Source organism: Equus asinus, chromosome 13 (assembly GCF_041296235.1).
Source record: "Equus asinus isolate D_3611 breed Donkey chromosome 13, EquAss-T2T_v2, whole genome shotgun sequence".
Classification (NCBI taxonomy): domain Eukaryota; kingdom Metazoa; phylum Chordata; class Mammalia; order Perissodactyla; family Equidae; genus Equus; species Equus asinus.
Window position 1 is genome coordinate 10,920,301 of NC_091802.1, and position 14,700 is coordinate 10,935,000.

General features: G+C 37.3%; 1 protein-coding gene across 7 annotated transcripts in view; it reads right to left on the reverse strand.

Annotated features, from left to right (window-relative positions):
- Nucleotides 1–14,700, reverse strand: part of NDEL1 (nudE neurodevelopment protein 1 like 1) — an 85,182-nt gene that overhangs the window by 40,163 nt on the left and 30,319 nt on the right. For 5 of the 7 annotated variants that reach the window (XM_044745267.2, XM_070482350.1, XM_044745266.2 and 2 more), the window contains exons 6-8: nt 11,636–11,809; nt 8,040–8,131; nt 3,387–3,538 (exon numbers count right to left, since the gene is read on the reverse strand). In XM_044745267.2, the coding sequence (XP_044601202.2) occupies nt 3,387–3,538; nt 8,040–8,131; nt 11,636–11,809 (418 nt within the window). Of the gene's footprint in view, nt 1–371; nt 407–3,386; nt 3,539–8,039; nt 8,132–11,635; nt 11,810–14,700 lie in introns of all 7 variants that reach the window. The other 2 variants (XM_014864124.3, XM_070482352.1) reach the window with 1 other exon arrangement.

Here is a 14,700-nt window from a genome sequence, read left to right on the forward strand (position 1 = left end):
GCAAGAACTCAATCCCACAAAGGCCAGTCCAATGTGGTCCCAGGACCTGACAGCAGCCCTAGACCCCCACCCTCAGATTCCTGGCATCATCACTACAGTACCCTACTCCATAACAAGAGTGCCATCAGGCCTCTATTCACAATCGCCCCAGGACCACTACAACTAATTTGTTTTTGTTTTGCACAGCTGAACCAATAACAATGGTATATAGTCAAGTTACAGAGGAACTCGAAAGCTCACTCATGGGCCAGGAGTTGGTTAAAGCAGAATCAGCCCCATGCAGTTAGTAAAACCAGCTTGTTAATGTGTCTTCCATCACACACCATGATTGAGAAAGAATGAAAAAGAGCACAGCAAACAAATTCAGTTACCCATGAACAACGTGGGAAATATGACTTTTTCTTGCCTAATAAAAAAAAGGAAAAAACATTAAACAGTAATACAAATACTATTTTCACACTGTGCCCTAAAATTAGTCTATGTCTACCTACCCAGCCCCAAAGAAACTAGACTGGCTTGCAAAATTAGGGTAAGTGATAGATAAGAAACTAAATAAAAGCTATGGGGAGAAAAAATGTTTTTGAGAGAATTCAAGTGACTGTACTACACATGAATTTGTGTCCTTTCAGATGATGATATGAAGGGCTATTAGTGGTTGGAGGAAACAGAACACCTGGGAAGCAGGCCCAGCAGGCCATATTTTAGGTGGACTGGCAGAAGTGACCACAGACTAGATAAAATCCTGATTCCAAGGAGCCCTCAAATAACCAGAACCTACAGAATATTTCAAATCCCATAAAGCAACATATAACAATAAGACAATTTGTTCTGTGCGGTAAGGCCTCACGGCATCTGAAGATTTTGAGGGAGGTGTGAGGGTGGGGTGCATACACATACATTCATATACATGCACACGCGCACAAACTACTTTAACTCTTTCCCCCAAACCATGCTCCCATAGGAGCACTAGTAAAACTATAGAGACAGTGCTACCTACAGACAGACTCCTTAGGAGTGAGGGGCAGGGCAGGCAAGTTCTAGAGCAGAATGCTTTTTAAAATGGAATGCTTCTTCTCACGCTGAAACTACAAGCTACACTTCCATAAGAGCTGACATTTTTTGTTTTAACCTGCCAGATTTAATAATGGAGCTGGGAGTGGGATATTTCCCCCCTTCCTTTTGCAGCTGGTACATACCATCTTGGTTTTATTAGTCAATAGATCAGCAGGAAGAAAGGCCAGAGGTAAAAAGCCAGGCAGGCCAGAGCCAAAGCAAAGCAGCAAGGAAGTAAAACCCACAAGAGTTACCCTCAGGTATATGGTGACCAAACAAACATAATATGTGAGTGTGTATATACAATCCATTTATCCTATAAACGAAACCCTTGCACAAAGGCCAGACCACAAAAGTATATTTAATTCCTAATAGAAACAGTACAATTAAAAGTTTGCTCTATGTAAACCAAAACTAAATATCATCTGTAACTGCTTCTATCAGGAAGCACATTTCCAGCTTCAGTGCAGGAATAAGCACCTGCATCTAGAATGCTCCTCAGGGGACAGGGACTCCATCACAGTGTCCAAAGCCCACTCCTGGTTTAGCTTACACTGAATCCTCTGCATCTACCTAAGACTGGGTTCATCTCTGGGCAGTCACTACTCTAGTGGTCTGTACCAGGGGTCTCTAAGGAAGAGAGCAGCAGTGAGCTTGACCTGACAATGTTATCTCGCCTGCAGCAGGGCTCTTCTAGGACTTTCCACATGCAAAGGCATCTGTCCGACCTATCCACTTACAGTTCACACCTGTTCTCATGTCATAAGGTGCCCAAGACCCACCAAGAAATAGGATTCCAGATAGAGACTAGCAACTACTCTACTGGAGGTAATTACAAGTTGTAGGGAAAAATACTGGGCACTGTTTCCAACACTGATGAAAACTACCTCTAAACTTTCCCTGTATTGTTTGGGGGAAATGGTATCTCTAACGTAAAAATATCTACTTATTTCATTTACTGTTATAGTATAAAAAGGAGAACTCCTCAAGTTTGCCTGAAACTTCTAAACCTGAGGAAAATTAATTTTATTCTTACTCCCCTTGAGGAGCCCCAATAGTTAGAATAAAGTTCTGATTTATACATTGATATTTTAGATTGTGCTTTTAATGAAATGTCTATAAATAAAGTTCTGATTTACATATTGGTATTTTAGAATGCGCTCCTTAATACTTCAAGGTAGAATTCTCTTAAGCGAGAGAGAGAGAAAGCAGAACACTCCACTCCACAAGGATGGACAATAAGCTTTTTAGAGTGGACTATGTACCAAATCAGGTCCTCCACAAATGCGCCACAGTTCTTGAGGGAAACAGAGAACACAAGCTCCTTTAAGAAACTGAAAATTTCTAGAGTGGTATCTGCATTGCTTTCGCAGGACAATAAGAAAGAACGGGCTCTACAACTCAAAGAAGAGACAGTGGCAAGGGATCATGGTGCTTCAGCTGCTGTTCAGTAACAGCTACCTTGGGTAACATGGTCAGCATCCCCAGACCACAGGTCCTAGTTACCTAAACTAAGGCATACCTATACAAGAATGTAACCATGGAGTGTTTTTTCTTTTTTAAATTAAGGTAGAATAATACGTATGACATGAAAAGATATTGGCAGTATAAGTCATGATAGGTATGTTGCAGAGCAGTATTTAAAGCATAATCCCATAAATATTTAAAAGCGTATAGCAGATGCATTAAAATATGATTTCATATGCCCAGGAATAACTGCAAGGATGCAAAAATAGTGTGAAAACAGAACACATTTACTTTTAACTTTATATACCTCTGTACCAACTGAAATTTTTTTGCATTAAGGACGTATTGCTGCTTCAACCTTAAGACAATTTCTTTTTAATTCTCAATTCCCCAAAAAAATCTTCACATTACACAAAAGTTGTGTCTCCCAAACTGTATTTGATCCAGTGATTTCCTATTTTTTTAAATCTTCTGTCAGGGGCTTTGTTTCAGAGGTTGCATATACATGATAATGGTTCTCTTCTACCTTTAACAAGTATTTGCTAAGAAAGTGTACGAAGCCTCTAAGCACCTTGAGAACAAGGACCACATCACAGTCACCTTTAAGCCCTAGAGCCTAGCACTGCTGCCTTTCAAGAGTCTGCTTCCCAGGACAGAAGCTTCAGAGTCAGGGTTCCCAGAGCAATAGACTCCATGGGGACTAGAAGACAACAACGGATTTCATGTCCCCTGAGATATGAATGATAGAACAGGCTTCAGGAGGGTTAATCAAACTGAGTTTACCTTTTCATAGCTTTAATAAGCTCACTTAATAATGTGCAACTTTACTACTCAAAAAATTATCATGTAAAATTTCCAAGACTTACCCTTTGTCAAAGAAAGACGTATGCCCTGATCGAGAGAACTTTGTGCCGTTGCTATTCATCACCCCACAGTTAACGTTCCCTGAAATATAGGATTTTCGTGATGCTTGGTCCTTTGCAAAATTCCTGCAAGCTGCTAATTTGGATTCTAGAGCCTATAAAATGAAAAAGGAATGATTTGGTTGTCAAAACAGTAGCTACACATAAAAATTTGCATTTCAAACCATTTCTATTTCAAGACTCAAAACTTACTCCCTCGGTTGATAATGGTGGCTATTTAAGCCATAATCAATCACTGCTCTAAGAGAAAGAGGGAATGTTCGTGCTGACTCCCTTTCTAAAGAGCTCAGAATATTTTATTTATTCCTCTCAGTATCACAGGGATACAGATATAGTCCTCACCTCACAACTAAGAAAAATGTGGCACAGTAGACAGAGACGGACCCCAGGTGTCCCAGCCCTATCTATTGTTTCTTTCTGAGTTGTGCACTGTTTGTTACTTGGCTGGTTGGGGGTGTGTGCGTGTGTTAGGAGCAAGCACTATAAAGAATGAAAAAGCATCACTTGAGGATTTTTTTAATGTAGCCAACTCTTTGTGTCGGGCTTCAGTTTAGTTGTTTCTACTGCACCATAATGGATTCAGTGCATTCACAACACCTCATATGAAGTTAAAAGCTATTCTATTTCTGCGAGCACACTTTAAAATGTCTAACTGATACCCATTGTATATAATTAAATAATTCACCTGAAAATGACACTGGCCCCTTAGCATTTACCTCTAAATTGGGTGCCCTTCTTAGCACCTGTCACCACAACACCTGGCCAGTGCCAGGCTCTACAAAAAAACAGATAACAAGAAGAGAACAGGAGTTTCTCATCTATTTCTATCACACACAGATATCATCAACTCCCCCTTTCCCAGAAACACTTCGACTAAATCAAACCCCTCTCCCCAGAATTAAAAAAAGCGGGGGAGGAGGGAATATAATCCATGAAAAAAAAACAGTCCATTCCTATTATCCATGACACTGAGGGATTGGGAGGGTGGATAAATTAAATTCACGGATAACATGTATTTCACTTTGAGAATCCTCCCCCCATAATTTCAATAAGAGCTGTTAAAAAACAGCAAAAAAAAAAACAGACTGAAACTTTTCTCTTCTCCTTCCCTATAACAAAAGTACAATGACCTAGCAAAATAACAACAGGAAGAAGGAGGAGAGGTAATGACCTTATAGGATAAGCTCTGAATAAACATTATTTCAGCAACTTGTTAAATATACACATACACAGTAAAAATTGAGAGCCATTAATTTCCTATATTTAAGACACTCATTCTTTCACTTAAATATTTGTTGAGCATCTATCATACAGCAGACTACAAATTGTGTTTGAGGCGTCAGTGAGACATCCAAGTATAATACTGGTCTGGCACTCGGGAAAAGGGTGGTCTAGAAATCAAGATTTAGAAGATAGGCACACCAGATAGTAGAAGAAATCACGGTTGTGAATAAGATCAGAAAATCAAGGGCAGAACTCTGAGTAAAATCAACACTGAAAGGGTGAACAGATGTAACCCAACAAGATGACAAGGAGAAATGTACAGGAAGGTGGAAAGCAGACATGACACAGCATCAGAGAAGCAGAGAAAAGAAGGCATTTCAACAAAAAGGTCAGTGTTTAATGTTTCAAGTAAAATTAGGACAGAACAGCATCCATTGGTTTTGACAGCAATGAGATCAATGAGCAATTTTAGTGGAGTGAGCAGGAAACAGAGCCCAGATTGGTATGTCTGGGGAGCGCGAATGCAGTCAAAAACACTAATAATAAATGGAGACATGCTTTCAAAAAGCTAGGCTGTGAAGGGAAGAGAGAAATAGGATAATTAAAGAGAGATGTAGGGTAAAAGGAAAGAATAGCTGCTTTTAGTTTTGCTTTTTAAGATTAAAAAATTGTGTATATAATATGTAATACATAAATATTACATATAAAGTATATATGCATATAACACATGTGTCATACATAAATATTACATATAAATATTACAAATACATAGTAAAAGGCTGATGATACAGGAGAAATAAGGATGAGAAGGCTGGAAGGAATGAAACCCAAAGCACAGGGGAACAAAATTAGCCATGGGCAGGAACTGGATACTTTTACCAGTGAAAAAAAAGAAAGAATGGCCACAAGCAGAACTAATAATAGGAGAGTAATAAAAGAAGGTAAGAGAGGAGAGCAAATAAGTTTAAATCAGATGGCCTTGATCTCTCAGTGGAAAAGGATGCAAGAGTGGGGATAGGGCTTCCAGGTCAAGTCAGTAGACAAAGTAGTACAAAGAAGCAGAAAATGAAATATTCATAAAAGCCTGCAGGAGCTGGCAGATAACAGCAGACCAAAAATTTTGATGGCATCTTAGAAAACAGACTGTCAGCTGAATAGGTGAACCATGCAAGGACTCCAAGTTCAACTTTCATGCACCATTTCTGAATACACTACTTAAGGTGCCAAAGTAAAACAAACAAGGAACAAAGAAAGATGTCACGACATGGGGTCCACGAATAGGCAGAACTAACCTAAGAGTATAATGAAGAGAAATTCAAGTGTGACCAGTGCACCAGCCCTAGAAGCAAGCATATCAGAGCATTTGGCAAAAAGGGTGAATAAGAAGTTGGAAGATGTAAGACATATAGCAAAGAAAGGGTATGTTTCTTCTAGGCACAAGAAAAAAAAGTAATTAGAAACACTAAGAAAAAGGCATATAAGTCAGCTATGACACAAATATGAAAAAACCTAAGATGATTTTGAATAAATGATAAAAAACAAAATGCTTGAAATATCTGGTGAACGGCACAAATAAAACAACCCAAGATCCCAGCTCCTCCTCTAAGATTATGCAGAAAATAATATATACATGGGCATAATATTGCACATGCAAATGACTAATTTTCATAACCAACCAATGGAGAGTTCAAGAAGGGACAGAGAAAGACATACACACAGGGAATGGAGATCTAATCTAATAAATTCAGAAACAGAGGTTTAAGCGTGTTATTTAAAATTAAAGGGGCTGGCTCCATGGCCAAGTGATTAAGTTCCCAAACTCCACTTTGGCGGCCCAGGGTTTTGCTGGTTTGGATCCTGGGCACAGACACAGCACCACTCATCAGGCCATGCTGAGGCGGCATCCCATATAGCACAACCAGAAGGACCCACAGCTAGAATATACAACTATGTAGTGGGGAGAAGAGGAAGCAAAAAAGTAAAAAAGCGAAGACTGGCAACTGATGTTAGCTCAGGTGCCAATCTTTAAAAATAACAATAATAAATAAAATTACAAAAATAACCAACACAAGAATGAAAAGTAAAAATTTAACAAATTGGAAAGATGTGAGTTAAATTTCTCATCTTTTCGTTTAAAGACGGTAAGTCAAGATACAGAAAGATAAGCACATTTTTACAAATTACAGAGGTAAATACAACTCTTACAACAAATGAGATAAAAAATGCCTATCTTAGGAGTGAAGAAAAATTACTCTGTGTACTGTGTGAATGACTTATGCACATTACTTTTTATACTAACTTTAAAATGCAGATTTAGAGTTAATCTGACGGTTCAAAAATAATTTTATAAGCCAGAAAAGGTAAACATAGGACCTCGTATCTTAGCCTTCCATTTCTTCTTCATATAAAGTATAATGCAGTTTCTACTTTTTTCAGAAAGTGCCCCACACAAAAAAATAAGTGAAGGGGTGGTGGATAGTGGGAAGTTTCAAGGGTAGATTACTGAAAAGAGAGGTAAAAAGTCCCTGAGGGAAATAGGAAAGGGAACCGACTAAGACTAGAAATGCTAACTGTCATCGAGGCTTAAATCTGCGTGGCTATGACTGTTTCCAGTGATCTGGATGCAGGGAAGGAGAAGTCCAATTGCTTGACTGATCCAGACTGCAGGTCTCCTCCATGGCCAAGAGACTATGAGTCGACAGTGACAGAATAAGTGATCTCTGGGGTCAGGGATGAGTAGGAAACAAAGTGAAAGCAAGAAATGGCTAAAAAAACAGAGTGCTATTCTTGATAAGATCAAAGAGCAGGTATTACACAAAGTAAAAAAATGAATAAGCAGAAAACAAGTATACTATTTCAAACGCCCAACTGTTCTGGAATACAAGATTAGAGACAAGGAGACAACGCTGAAGTTGAGGTAAGACAGGCACGACTGAGAGCAGGAAGCCATGCCCCCCATCAGTGCTAAAGTCCCACAAAGTGAAAGCTCAAGGGATGACCAGGAGGATGGCAGACAGCAGCAAAGAACAGGATTAGAGAGTGGTATAAGACAAACAGCAGGCCTTAGAGGAAGTACTTTAGACAAAAATGGAGGAGTCATGATGTAGAAACAGCCAGGGGGAACACAAAGAATGTGCAGTGGGAACTCAAGAGCTGGGCACACAGGGCCTTCTGCAGAGGCTCCAGCAAGCCCAAGCCCGAGACGTGTTTATCTGGACCAGTCTCAGCTAGTCACTGGATGCTTTTGCTTCTCGGCTTAATTATAGCCTTTACCACAGGAAGGTATCCTTTTTTCTTCCCTTATTTCAAATTAAGAAATAATTCAACACCTTGGCAGTTGAAACACCTAGTGATGAATAATTGAATGCTTACCCCTACTTTCCGTAAGAGATCCCCCACGATATTTAGTGCTGATATCCTCGCTGAAGGAGTTAGTGGACTGGTACCAAAACCATTTGGTATAGCTAGAGAAAAACAAAAGGCAAGTGATTACCCTTGCAGTTCCCTTTACATTTGGGTTTTGTTGTTGATATTACAAAGCGGTATACACTCAATGAAAAATCAATATAGTATTCCAAACCATAAAGTGGAGATACCATTCCACTTTATACCTTATATAAACGTTTAACATTTACCAGTTCTCCAACTGATGGATAGATATTGAGATTATATCCAATTTTTCATCATTACAAATAACGCTAAAAGGACCTATACCCTTAAAACATTTAGACAACTATTACTGGAGAAGAGATTCCTAAAAATAAAACTGCTGGGTCAGAAGATGTGCCCGTTTTTTTCATCCTAATAGATAACGACAAAATGCTCTCTAAAGAGATTGTGCCAATATCAGCAGTCTATATGTTGCTGCCCTCAATATTAGACATTATCTTTTTTGTTTGTTTTTGCCAATTTGATAGTCATATTGTTTTCATTTTTGTTTCCTTAATGACTAGTCATTTGAATCTCCTCTTTTGGAAAGCATCTGTTTATCGTCTGCACTTCTTTCTACTGGGTTGCCTTTCCTTTATCAATTTGCAAGGGCACTATACATTACAGATATCCACCCTTTCTCTTACACGTTGAATTTCTCAGTATGACACATCTTCTAAACTTGGTGTCTTGGGGAGGAAGCCTTAGGCATCATCACCTCAATATTATAAAAATATTCCCCATATTTTCTTCTAATGTTTTCCTAAAATTTTTTTTTACACTCAGATCATTTAACTCATCAAATATCTAAATTTTTTTCCTCCAAATGGATATCCAATTGTCCTAATACCAGTTAGTAAAGACTCATCTCATCTGAAATGACAGTAAAATCATATACTGAATTCCCTAAATATTTCGGTTCCATTAAATTATTATTCTTTTCCACTAGAAATATGCTGCTTTCATTATTATAGTGTTAAAATATATTTTGGTATCTAGAAGGGCAAAGTTTTTTCTTGTTATTAACCTATATCAAACTTCTCTTGGCTATTCTTGCACATTACTCTTCCAGAGTAACTTCAAAATCAACTTGCCAACTTAAAAAATCCTGTTAGGATTTTTATTAGAAATTTAAATTATTGGTTAATTTGGAGAGAATGGATACTGCAACAAAATTAAATCTTTCCATTCAGAATCATGGAATTCAGCATATTTATTCACCTCTTCTTTCACACCCCTCAGTAAAGGTTTTCAATCGTGCATATTTCTTCAATCTATTTTTGAGGTAATATGGCACAGTGCTTAAGAGCTCTTGAGCTAAACTGCTAGATACAAATCCATCTCTGCCACTTAGCAACTGTGTGACCTTGAGTAAGTTACTCATATGTAAAAGGGGGCTAATCACAGCATTTGTCTCATAAAGTTATGAAGTTTAAATTAGTTAATATATTTTTTAAATGCCTAGCACATAGTAAGTGCTCGATAAATGTTAGCTTATGATTTTTTATCTATTTTCTACAGAGTGCTAACCAGCACATAAAATGCTTTTGTTGCTGCTGTTGCTGTTTTTATTTATTGTCCTTGTCCTCTAGCACATCATCTCATTGAAGGTAGGGGCTTTGTCTTATTCACTACTACGTATGCCCAGCATCTAGAATAATGCATGGCGTGTATCAGCTGCTCAGTGTGATATGAATAAACTGCTGTACTTTTCTTGGCAGGAGATTCTAGATCTCATTTCTTTCTATTCTCCTTAAATTGTATACTTTAGATATTATTAAATCTGTGCTTTTACAGTAAGTTGTCTTAAACGCTTTTTGAAAATAGGCATCATATCAATAAAACGCAATAAAGACAGACCACTTCTTAGAGATCGGCTCTTCAGATCTTGCCACTGATTTCTCTAAACTCCTGCTTCTTGCTACGTCTGTGCTGACTTCCTTGTCATGAAACTGCAGTGATCCAGGACGTAGCAGCTTTTAGGTTGGTGAAAGCTCATGCTATCAGTTCCAGTCTAAAATTGTGTCTCTTTGGACAAATATTACTGCCTTAGGGTTGACATCCTTAATTCTGTGCCAGAATTGAGCTCTATGTCCTGTTGATGCCCTCCCCACCAAGTCCCTGAATGAAAACTCTAAGGAGCTCAACCAATGTTCACCTCCTCTGGGTGTTACCTCGACTGAGGCTCCTGACTATTCTGATTAGTGCTCAACTAAAGAATTTTCAGAACTCCTCTGCATACTCTAATTAGTAACATAAAAGCAAAATTTTGTTCATTCTCAAATGTTAGTAATTCTGAGGTCCTCAAATATACAAGCAGGCATTCTGAAAAATGGACAGCAAAGGATTCTGACGACTGCTATAATCTATGTACTGCCTGCTCTATGTGCTCAGCAGCAAACTCAGCACATACTAGTACAATTAGTAACATCTTACAACCATATAGCATTTCCACTTGCCTTAACTAATCTCACCTCCTAACAAGGTGAAGATAGGGTGAATTATCTATTCAAGGGCTATTGATCACTTAAAATGTGGCTAATGCAACTGAGAAACAGAATTTCAAATGTAATTCATTTAAATTGATAAAAATGTAAATTTAAATAGTCACATGTGGCTACTGGCTACTCTATTGGGCAGCATCATACAGAGAGCTTACTGTGCTAATTGCCCAGACATAAAACCTCCTCATATCACTCTGGAAGATAAAATCTTATATGGTCATGTGCCACATAACAACGTGTCGGTCAACAATGGACCACATATACAACAGTGGTCCCACAAGATTGGTACTACATAGTCTAGGTGTGTAGTAGGCTATACCATCTAGGTTTCGTGAGTACACTCTATGACGTTCACACAACAAAATCGTCTAACAACACATTTCTCAGAACACATCGCCACTGTTAAGTGACACATGACTATTTTAAAAAGAGGCAGGAAGAAAGATAGCTTCCACTTGGGGAGAAAAAAGTATAGGGGAGAGGAAGTAGCTGAAATACAATCTGCAAGCTGCAAAAACTAAATAATCTGAATTAAGTTCTTCAAGGTTCCATTCTAAGGTTCTGTCTAGTAGCTACTAAATGGGTTTTCTGCCTATCCGGATTAAAAAACACACTGGCTGATGGCAAAAGGAATATTCTCTATGTACTACTCATCAGTTACTCTGCATGTACCTCTGAAAATGGCAGCTATTGGAACGTGTAATAGAATGGACATGTCAATCCAAGCCAATCTTACATGCGTGTGAATGCTAACTCGATGAGTCTCTGTACATTCTGTGTATAACTGCTCTAATCAAAAAATTAACTTTTTTAAAAAACCTTTAACTTTTTAAAATCTCAATTTATTAAGCTGCTCTTGTCTTAAATGTAGCCATCGTTTCATTGTTTCCTTTGTGTGAGTGGCCTAGGAAAACAATTCCTTCTGCTTCATTGAACACAGTGCTAGATTTAACCAACTTTTAAACTGGAATTATTGCTTAAAGCCTCTCAAATTGATAATTTACCACAGGTTCAAAAAGAAAAGACATTACAAACCTTTTGGTGAAGGAAAACTGTTCTCTGTTCCTTTGCCAACAGGAGTAGCTGGCAAAGAAAGTGATGCTTGGACAGCAGAATCCATCTTTTCACAGTCTAGAGTTGGAGAACTGGGAGCCGACTTTCTGGTTACTTCCTGTTGTCTTTCCCGAACTGCTAGTTCTTGTCTTAAATCTGCAAAATGTTGCAAAGGTAGTAACAGTCACTAGAGGAAGCAAATAAAACAAGCAGCCACATCTGAAATGCCATAGAGATACTCTTCCTAAATTATGGTTTCTCAAAAATAAATTTCCTATTCAACAATTTTTAGTTCTAGGGGAATAAAAATGACAACTCTACTGTCTAAATGATCTTTTAGAATTTAAAAATGGTTTAACCAAAAAAAAAAAATAACCTAAGAAAACAGTTACCCATGCCCATACGCAAAAAGAAACAGGGCAGAGTCCAAAGCAGAACTCACAGTGAACCTCTATGACACAAAATAAATATTCTTTACCAACTCACTTGCTTTTATTTTGAAATTATGTAGTTTGGGGATTAGCGCAAAATCAGTGAAGTGCATTTTTCTAACTTTAAATGTGTTGGTATTTTTCATAAATAATCACTATGAAATATTTTGTTTTAGAAAGGAAACAGAATAGTTGCAAATTTTTTTCTTGCTTTCACATACTGAATTTTTAACACAAAATTAATCTTTTCTTTTCCAGTTATGCGACTAACCTACAGAATACTTGCTTATGTTAAAAAAGGATACAAAGTTATCCCACTTCTGGGTATATATCCAAAAAAACTCAAAGTAGGATCTCAAACAGATATTTGCACATTGAAGTTCACTGCAGCATTAGTCACAATAGCCAAGAGGTGGACACAACCCAAATGTCCCTCCATGGATAAATGAATAAAGAAAATACGGTATACACATAATTAAAAAGGAAGGAAACTCTGACACATGCTACAACATGGATGAACCTTGAGGACATTATGCTAAGTGAAATAAGTCAGTCACAAAACGACAAATACTGTATGATTTCACCTGTATGAGGTATCTAAAGTAGTCACACTCATAGCAACAAGAAAGTAGAACTGTGGTTGCCGGGGGCTAGGGGAAAGGGGAAATGGGGAGTTGATGTTCAATAGGCATAATTTCAATTTTGCAAGAGGAAAAAGTTCTAGCCATCTATTCCACAACAATTTGAATACAATTAAACGCTACTGAATTCTACACTTAAAAATGGTTAAGATGGTAGACTAAGGAGCTTCTGCAAGGCAAAGGAAACCAGGATCAAAACAAAAAGATAACCCATCAACTGGGAGAAAATAACTGCAAACCATATTATCTGACAAGCGGTTAATCTCCATTATATATAAAGGAGTCACACAACTGAACAACAAAAATTCAAACAACCCCATCAAAAAATGGGCAGAGGATATCAACAGACATTTTTCCAAAGAAGATATACAGATGGCCAATAGCTACATGAAAAGTTGCTCAACATCACTGATCATCAGAGAAATGCAAATCAAAACTACCCAAAGATACTACCTTACACCTGTTAAAATGGCTATAATCACTAAAACAGAAAATAACAAATGTTGGAGAGTTTGTGAAGAAAAGGGAACCCTCCTTCACTGCTGGTGGGAATGCAAACAGGTGCAGCCACTATGGAAAACAGTATGGAGATTTCTTAAAAAACTAAAAATAGAAATACCATATGACCCAGCTATCCCACTACTGGGTATCTATCCAAAGAACATAAAATCAACAAGTCAAAAATGACTTATGCACCCCTATGGTCATTGCAGCATTATTCACAATAGCCAAGACATGGAAGCAACTCCAGTGCCGATGTACCAATGACTGGATAAAGATGTGGTGTATATATATACAACAGAATACTACTCAGCCATAAAAATAAGACAAAATCGTCCCATTCGCAACAACATGGATAGACCTGGAAGGTATTATGTTCAGCAAAATAAGCCAGACAGAGAAAGACAAACACCAGATGATATCACTCATATGTGGAAGATAAACACACAAAGAGAACAGTTCAGTGGTTACCAGGGGGAGGGGGCTGGAGGAGAGCACAGGGGGTGAGAGGGAGCACCTATATGGTGACAGACAAGTAATAACATACAACTGAAATTTCACAATGTTGTAAACTATTACAAATCAATAAAAAAAAGAAAAACAATGGTTACGATGGTAAATTTTATGTTTTTTTACCACAATTGTAAGTAAATAAATAGGATACAGAGTTACTATTTCATCTATTATATAAATTATAAGAAGTTGTTCAGATAAAGAACCTCCCCCTAAAAAAAGGAAAAGGCATGAAAAAAACAGTTTTTAAAAGAGCCAATAAACAATGGACAAAAAGTTTCACAAGTAGTAATCAAAGAACTACAAGTTAAAAAACGAGATACCAATTTCAAACTTTCAAATAGATTTTTAATAATTTTTAAATCTATTTTTATTACTCACAATACTAGTAAACAGTATGAGAGGGACACTCTCAATCACTACCAGAGGGAGTGTAAAGGTACTGACTTATCTAAAAAGTAATTTAGCAGTGTCTATTATGACCATTAAAAACATCTATATCCTTTGCCACTTCTAAGAATCTATTCTACGGAAATCATCTAAGATACTCCTAAATAATTATGTACGAGGATCCTATTCACAGCACTATTTATAGCAAAAAGTTAACCACCAATAATAAAGGATCCATCAAATTTATATAATAGCATATTATATATTTTTTAAAATCTGTTTTACAAGATTTTTTAATGGCATGAATTATATTCACTATATTAAGGAGCGAAGAAAAGGAGAATAGAAAAAATATATGTGTGTATATATAGTGTGGTCCCAATCATATAAAGGAAAAAACTATACAGGTATGTTTATGTATAGTCATTGGAAAACAACACACCAAACTGTTAGTGGGTTCTCTCAAGATAAAGGGATTGGCAGTGATTTTTATGTTCTTCTTTATAATAATCTGCATTCTACCCTGCATTAAAAAAAAGAGGGAGGGAAGGAGAATTTTAAAGGAAAGTAT